General features: G+C 30.8%; 1 protein-coding gene across 4 annotated transcripts in view; it reads left to right on the top strand.

Moving 5' to 3' along the window:
- LOC107442900 (aquaporin-7) overlaps window positions 1-8,730 on the top strand; it is a 39,608-nt gene that overhangs the window by 28,873 nt on the left and 2,005 nt on the right. For 3 of the 4 annotated variants that reach the window (XM_043050035.2, XM_071178248.1, XM_071178247.1), the window contains 3 exons: window positions 598-719; window positions 2,610-2,827; window positions 5,716-5,909. In XM_043050035.2, coding sequence (XP_042905969.1) covers window positions 598-719; window positions 2,610-2,827; window positions 5,716-5,909 — 534 coding nt within the window. Of the gene's footprint in view, window positions 1-597; window positions 720-2,609; window positions 2,828-5,715; window positions 5,910-8,299; window positions 8,357-8,730 lie in introns of all 4 variants that reach the window. The other variant, XM_016056580.3, reaches the window with a different exon arrangement.

Here is an 8,730-nt window from a genome sequence, read left to right as displayed (position 1 = left end):
AATCTATATGAAAATCAAGAGAGAAACTAACGTACTTCCTTCCTCTATGACTTTCCACACGCTAATGGGGAAAGCATGTGAAGTGTTGCCATAGGAAAAGAGTTCTGCTCTACGCCACCTGCAGCCCATTTCGATCGCCCTGGAAAATGTATTTGTATTAATAATGTATGTGAATGCGTCATAATGTAAGAATGCGTCATAATGTAATTTCAGGAGAGAAAACCTAACAATCAATTGATATTCACGAGAGACACTTTTACACCAGTATATAAGAATAGCTAGCTAGCAAGTATGGACATTAGTAGGCAATTATAATTTTTAATTTCGGCTTTGAAAGACAAACTTGGCGAATGTTTGCAATACATTATTTAACTCAATGAATAAGCGAATGATAGAAAGTACTTGACGTCCGAATTTGTTAACATTGCGACCAATGTTGCACGGCAGGATGGCTTTAGGAAATTTAATTTCTTAAACCGTCGTTTAAGACTTATATTATACGTTTAATAAAAAATTTGAAAAAAAAGTGCTTAAAATATGTCACAAATAAAAGGGAAACATTTATTTATTTCGATAGTATTTATTTACATATTTTAGAATCCTTTTCTAACTTCGATGGAGGATATAGAGATATACCGCCCAATAAGACTGCCACGGCTCAAATCTTTGCTACATATCCAGCTGAACATATTTCAGTCTATGCTGCATTAGGTGACCAAGTAAATTAATTTTATATTTTTTTTAATTGCAATTTAATTTTTTGAATCTTTTCAAAATCAGTTTTCCAATAAAAAGACAAATTACGACTTTAATAGAACAAATAAAGTAAAAGTAACAATATTCTGCCAAAATAAAATTTAAAAAAAATACTGGTAGGGCAATTGAATCGTGTTGGGACATATGTGTTCTATCGGGTTTTTTTACACGAGACACATATGTCCGAATAGTGTTTTCGTCTGCGGGTCATATATGTCCCGAAAGGGTGGAAATATAAATCCGATGTGTTTTAGTGAATTTTGCAATAATAAATATGTTTTATATGATATAAGTAAATGATTTATTTGATGATATGATTTTATATGATATAAGTAAAGAGTCTTAATTATATTTTACTTTAATATTAATAAGGAAGGAAACGAAAGTCTTAGCACCTAACATCCATTTTTCTTATAAATGTAATTTTAATGCTCTTATAAATCATTTAACGAGGAGGGATTATTTTTTGAATAATTTCGAATGAGTGAGAATGAAAACTAAGGGAAATAATTCTAACTACGTTTTTATAGTCATAATTTAATTTTCACTGATAAACTGATGGTTGATATTTACATTATTATTTATTATTTTATGTTATTTTGGTAACCGGTACAACACAAGGTCATCCTCCAATTAGAATGTGATAAATACGGCATTCGGAAGAAGCTTTACAGCCTATTAAGTTTAATTTATAAAACTTTAGCTTTATAATGAAAACTTATTTTTAAATAAAATGTATATTGCTCGAAATTTATAAATCCGTAACAATTTTTCATAATTAAGATTATATTGAGAAAGTTACTTTTTTTGTTTGGTGTGTTAGGCAAAATATTTTCAACAAAATAATTAATAATATGAAGCATGAAATGAATAAAAATATGAGAGAAGTCTTGCAGTATTTATATTGTTTCGTATTTTTAAAACTTTCTATTTACAATACATTCCCAAATTCAGTTTCTTTTTCTTAATTTCTTGCCTTAAAATAACACAGTTAAAAATTATAAAAATTTTAAGAGCATCTAAGCTTCTTCAGTACTAACGAGGACTTTTTTTCCTTCCAATTTCTTTTTTTTTTTTGTCGCTTAAACGCTTTTTTAAAACTACTTAAATATCATGATTAATTTAGCTAAATATAAATTACTAACAGGTTCTAATAACCAGATAAACGGACCTGACATTATTTTGTGATAGAAAGTTACTGAGCCACTTCCGTTATGATGTAAACAAAGACTTTACGCATGAGCTGAAGTTGGCACTGGAGTTGTTCTATGCCAAAATAAAGTTACCGTGTCACTTCGGTTCTGATATAAACGAAGACTTTACGCATGAGCTGAAGTTGGCACTGGAGTTGTTCTATGCCAAAATTAACGCCAACGCCAAACATGCTCTGAAGTGAGAATATTAAAAAGTTACCGTGTCACTTCGGTTCTGATATAAACGAAGACTTTACGCATGAGCTGAAGTTGGTACTGGAGTTGTTCTACGCCAAAATTAACGCCATGAAAAGAAATATCAACGAATATAGATTTAAAAAAAAATTTTTAAAATATTAATCTCTACAAGAGGAACAAAAAAGTTTATAAAAACTAATAGTTTCTGAGAGCAAAAATACAACCCTAAATGTACCCTAATGTAAAATGTACCCAAAAATACAACCCTTAATATAAAATGTACCCTTGGCTTTAAATGAAAATAGACAGCTGAAAATTTAAAAAAAAATAAAAATAAAATAAAAAAAATAATTTTTTTAAAAAATCGATTTAATAGTTTTTTTTAAAAAAAACTCAATACATTTTTATATGGGATACGACATCTGACTCCTATGAGAATGAATTTAAAATTTTATTTTTCAGATTCTTACAAGTATGTTGTTTATGATGATCATTTTAGCCATCACGGATCCTCGCAATATGAACATCAAGAAAGGGCAATATCCCTTAGTCATTGGTCTAGCCTTAACCGCCGTAATTTTTGCTTTTTCTTACAACTGTGGAGCTCCTCTTAATCCTGCCAGAGATTTGTCTCCTCGAATATTCACTGCTCTAGCTGGCTGGGGTAAAAAAGTCTTCAGGTATGTCGGCAAAACAAAGTTCATTGATCGATTTTTCTTATAATAATAGCTCCTTTGCGCCATGCCCATTTGAATAATGCAGCATTTTCTTGTTGTATTTAAAAGCGTAAGACAGATTTCTTGGATTCTTCAGCTTATTTTGATCACTCTAAGGACTATTTCAACATTATCTTACATGATATATATTATACTGGGAACATTTTTTTATCTTGTGGCAATGAGATTTTTACAACAGATCTCAAATATTTTCATACCGCTGATTTCAAATCTCCAATCGGTGTCTCCTTCCAAGCTTCAGTTTTTTCCCCAATGCCATCTCTAATTTATTTTTAGTCGAAATGTGCAAGTTTAAAAACGTTATATGTAATAGAGGATTGCATAAATGTTGAAGGAAACTTATAGTGGAGTAAAGGGGCATCATCACAATTAAAACTGAATAGGAACCCATGCCCGAAAAGGTCATCATGCGTCAATAGAAGCGCTTACCTGTTATGATCTGTTTCTTCGTGTGCTTCTAAACGGTCTCTGAGAAGGAGAGTTGTTATCGACAATGTCAACATTCTACTATGCAAAGCTATCCCGTCATAGAATCGAGTTAACATGTTGTATATACTAGTGAATTGGAATTGTATTTTTGTACTGGTAGATACACGACACAGGTCATAATATGGAAGCGCCCTTAGCCCCCTTCAATAACATTTCCGGGCATGGGTACTGATGCAGTTTTAGTCCTGATGATGTACTTCAACTCCCCAAAAATCTGTCGCAATATTTAAGCGACTAACCGTTATATGTAACCTTTTAAAACTTATACATTTCGACGAAAAATATCATTTTAAAAACAAAAATGTTTAGTTTTAAGAACAGACTAATTTCAGATTTGAAATATCCACATCTGAATTAGGCAAAATCAAGTATTTGTATAAATGGTACAAAAAATTCGTTCCCTAGTGTAAAAAAATCTTAAAAACCTTCATTTTACTACAAAAGCAAAACTTCAATATAATGAATTTATTAATACATTTTCTCATCTAATATTTATACATTATTCCGTTTAAAAACTTAGGAAAACAACTTCCATTTTAATTATTTTAGGGACAAAATAATCAATGGAAGTTGTCCTTATAGTAGAGTAAATTTTTGATCTTTGTTTCTAACTCTAATCCTAATAATTATTATGAGAGCTGACAATACCAGAATTGAGTTACGTAAGGGACACTTGAGAGTATAAGCACACTTTTCTTTTCTGATTTTAAGGATGTAAGTCAACATATCAAGATAACACTATTGGCCTTATTTTAGACAATTTCGGATTCAACAATTATCTTTTTAAAAAGACAACCATAGCTAAGTATGAGTGATAATATTATTTACTAAAGTATTATTAAACGATAATGAATCCAATTCTTATGCTTTATTTCCCAAAAGACATAAGATGGCAGATCATTATCTCTCAATATAGTTCAAAGAAAGATAGATAATTTAATAATAAACATAGATCATTCATAAAATTTATCAAAGATCCATTTTTTCCAATAAATTAAATTGGAGGTTTCAAATATTTATGGTTGTTAAAGAGTAGCGCTTATATCATAGTATAAAAAGAAATTTAGATGTTCTCAATTCAATTTATATACCCTTCTTCGATACTTCTTTTTTTACCATAGAAATGATTTTTGTGAATTGTTGATGATGAAATTGAATTTTTTGACGAGCAAATTCCTAGACAAATCATTCTGTTTATTAATTATTCCGAATTGTCCGTTTTTTTCCTTCGGCCACGATATGAACTAAAAACTCTTTTATTGCCATGCTCTAAAGTATCATAATAAAATTATTAAATTTCACCTCATTTATCAAATTTTACCCAAACAATATTTTACTGTTGATATTATCAAAATCACTATCAAAGCACGTAGGTAAAAATTACCGGACTATTTGGCGCTCCCATAAAGCCAGACACCCGGTAAATTTTACCGTTGGTAATTTTAACCATGCTTTTTTTTTTCTCGATGTGTTACAGAATCGTGTTATTCTTAAAGTAACGTAATAATTAAAAAAAAAATCTGTCTACAAAATGCTCACAAAATATAATCTCATTTAAAAAACCGATATGAAAACACAAGCGGAAACTGCGTTTCGATTGTGTTATTAAAAACTTATTTCTTATTCATTTTAGTTTTGGCAAACTGCCTTTTTTTTAATTCTAATTTTAATTTAAAGAAGAAAGAGAAATTAATTTAGAATTAAAGAAAATTTAAAGAAAAATTAATTTGAAGAAAAATGTGACATGTTCTGTCAAAATATTATGTGATTGTTGAAGACTACGTACTTCAGCTGTTCATGAAATCCATCCTAATACAGCTCCACCCGTGTATGTAAGAAGAGAATCACAAGAAATCGTTGCTTCTATCGGCAACGCATAACTTTTTTTTAAAAAATGTTTTCACACAAAATATCGAAGCTGTTTTCACTCTAGGACTCTGTATTACAGCTTGTTACGCCACCTGTGGTACATGTCTTCATAGAACTAGGAGAGATAAAGACATAGATTTGGGCCCCAAAATAACTAAACAAACTCAAGCCTTTTAAGCATACAAAAAAAAAAATAAAAAAAAATGTTTTCATCACTCAAAAAGCTCTAAGCAATGTTGAAACTGACCTTACCTGAGAAATTTGTTTTCCGAAAAACTAGTTTTTCGGTTCTAGGACTTTCTATCATATGAAAGCAATATTCTAATGAGTATCTAACGCATGCTCATTATAATAGCATCTATTGGAATATTATCTTTTAAATTTTGAGTATTACGTTATAGATTAATTAGTAATGCATATAGTTTTTTATATTGTATATTTATTTACTTGTATGCAATTGTTATTTCAATTAGCTTCCGAGGATACAAATTTTTTTGGGTTCCTGTGGTTGGTCCGCATATTGGTTTCGTGCTTGGTGCATGGGCTTACCGACTTTGCATTGAACTTCATTGGCCAGTGGACAGTAATGACTTTGGCAACCCAACGCAAGTGATGACCAATGGAGAGTTAAATAAAGAAAACGATTTGCCTACTTTTGAAAGGAAAAGTGAGTTTTCTGTTGTCGTTTGTTATGGCTTTGGCATTTCTTTCATTGATATCACAATCATAAAAACTCAACTTTTTTTTAAGAACAATTTTCCATACAACTCCGCTTCAGAATAATGATTTATAAATTGGCTTACTTGTCATACTGAATTAAAACAGTAAAACAAAAGGTTTTATATATATAAATAATTAGAACTTTTTATATCTACATCCTACTTACCGTACATAAGTTCATTAATCAAGTAATGTTTAATTTCTGAGGGGGTTTCATCCCCCAAACCCTCCCCAAAACTATGCCACTGGATACAACCAACCAGAAATTTAAGAACACTGTAACTAACTTGCCCAATTACTGGATTTATGCTTCATTGTTCAAAATTCGTCTTAAAATCAGAATGGTTTTATTTTTATTGTTGACCTCGAATATCGAAGAAAGTTAATTTTCAGAAAGTGGTATTTTATTTCAAGGTTAAAACAGTTATGTTATCTTCTTAGTTCTATAATCTATTAAGACTTATTATACATTAAACTAACTAGCATAAGAATATGTGAACATGTTTTGCGAAATTGATCAAAATCAAAAGCATTATCGAACATTTTTCTGAAACTTTGCGTTTAATTTTAATAAGGTTAATAATATACTCTAATATTCAGTAAATGAATTCTTACTTCAGAATTTCTCAATCTCTATTATGGTGTACTACCAGATACCAAATTTCTTTCAAAAAAAAAGTTTAAAAAAGAAATAGCCATGAAATATTATGTTTTGATGGAACTCTTATATACTTAAAAAAAATTCACGAGAAAAGTTGTGTGTAATTATAAAAGCATAAATTAAATGTTTAACGAGGGCCGGGATAGCCTGGTCGGTAGGGCGCTAGACCCATGTCCGAGAGTTCGTGGGTTCAAACCCCCCGACCGAAGACTCCTTGTGTAGTAAATGGTGACTGATGCACGTTAAATCAGTCCAGTCGCAAAGTCCTCCATATTCCTATAACAAATCAATACCTCTGGGGGTACTGGATTGGAGATCGATCGTTCTCTGATTCAGGACAAAATTACGATCTGTGGATGAAAGAATTGATGTATGAATGGGTCCGCGCTTTAAAACAGATGTTACGTATGGAGTGGCAGAAGTCGAATTCCTGGCCATAGATGGCGCCACTGGAAAACGAGAACAATCACACCCCTCTGCCTAAACAGGCATACGAAAGCAAGCAGCAAGCAAATGCTTCATTTTCGTTTCTGCAATAGTCAAAAATGTTAATAATGAGTAAGTAGACACAATATTTACGGATGATTTAGCAGTAAAAAAATTCTTTGCTTGAATATAGTGCTATGCCAGTGAGTATAATATTTCTAAGTTCCGGTTAGATTTTAATTATTCTTTTCATGGTAGACTTTATCGTACTCATGTTTTTTTTCCTTTCATACTTGCGTACACTAAGTCACTCCCGTGTTTATTCCCGCTCATTCTGTTCATGTACCAACTATCATTATATGTCCTATTCACCCTGAAGAGTACGCGATTTTACCCTATTATGTTCGGTTTTCACCCTGATGAGTACAAGTTTTGACCCTGTTATGATTTGTTTTCACCCTGAAGAGTACAAGTTTTGACCTTGTTATGATTTGTTTTCACCCTGATGAGTACAAGTTTTGACCCTGTTATGATTTGTTTTCACCCTGATGAGTACAAGTTTTGACCCCGTTATGATTTGTTTTCACCCTGAAGAGTACGGGTACCCACCTTGCATGACATTCACTGCTTTAAACGAAGTGCTTCAATAAATAATTCTTATACTTTTTAACGAAAGGATTATTATGCTCATTCATTAATAAAAATTAGCCTTCTTCCTTCGTCTTTTTGTGACAAAATATCACAATAAAAAAATGATTCAAATTCATTAAATGTGTAAAATCAGAAACAATAAGAAATACTGTGATTAACCTTGTTTTATTTTTTATTAAGAATAAATGAACTTTCAAAAACAGTTGAAATATTTTGTTAAGATAAAAACACGAAAAATCAACAAAAATGTTTCTGACAAATGCTATTCAACTATATGTAACTATCTTGGATGGACCAAGATAAAATTGTTCTGATTCTGATATTGGTAGGCCGATAAGTCTTGATAATTTATCAGCGAAAGTTATGACGGAAACTAAAAATTATCTTGGTCCACAGTGCTTGCTCCTTAGATTAATCCATTTACGCTTTTCTTTGGAAATTCCACACCAAAAAATTGATTTGTCATTAAATTGCAAAAACGTATATTTTAATAATGCATTTATTGGCTATAATCTTTACTTAACGAGTATTTCAAGCAAACGAGCTTTCAAATTCTAATTTCGAATTTTTTTTTTTTAATTCCAATTTTTTGTTTTTAGTTTTTGATGAAAATGATATGTGCACTGAGCTCATAAAGGCAATGAAATAGACTAGAGGTATGTAGAGTTTAGAAAGTTCCCCTACCCTCAAAGCCAATAGTTCCCCTACCATCACCTACCCAGAAAGTTCCCCTACCATCAGTTCTATATACTTGCTCAAAATAATGAAGCTTATTATTAATTTTCGTAATTTTCTTCGTTACTCTTTACCCCATTTGCCCTTATTTTATATATATATATATAAAGAATACAACTCTAATGAATGAATAAACTCTGCATCATAGAATCAAGAAACATCTTGATTCTATGATGCAGAGTGGTCCGTAATCTACTTCCTCATATATAATTTTAGAATCATCTTTAAGAATTAAGTTTAAAAAACTATACAAATTTGGAATAGCAAACTACCATTTAAAAGCGGGAAAAAACGA

This window comes from Parasteatoda tepidariorum, chromosome 3 (genome assembly GCF_043381705.1).
Source record: "Parasteatoda tepidariorum isolate YZ-2023 chromosome 3, CAS_Ptep_4.0, whole genome shotgun sequence".
Lineage (NCBI taxonomy): Eukaryota > Metazoa > Arthropoda > Arachnida > Araneae > Theridiidae > Parasteatoda > Parasteatoda tepidariorum.
The sequence above is the reverse complement of the archived record's forward strand: the minus strand, read 5'-3'. Positions and strand labels throughout refer to the sequence as shown.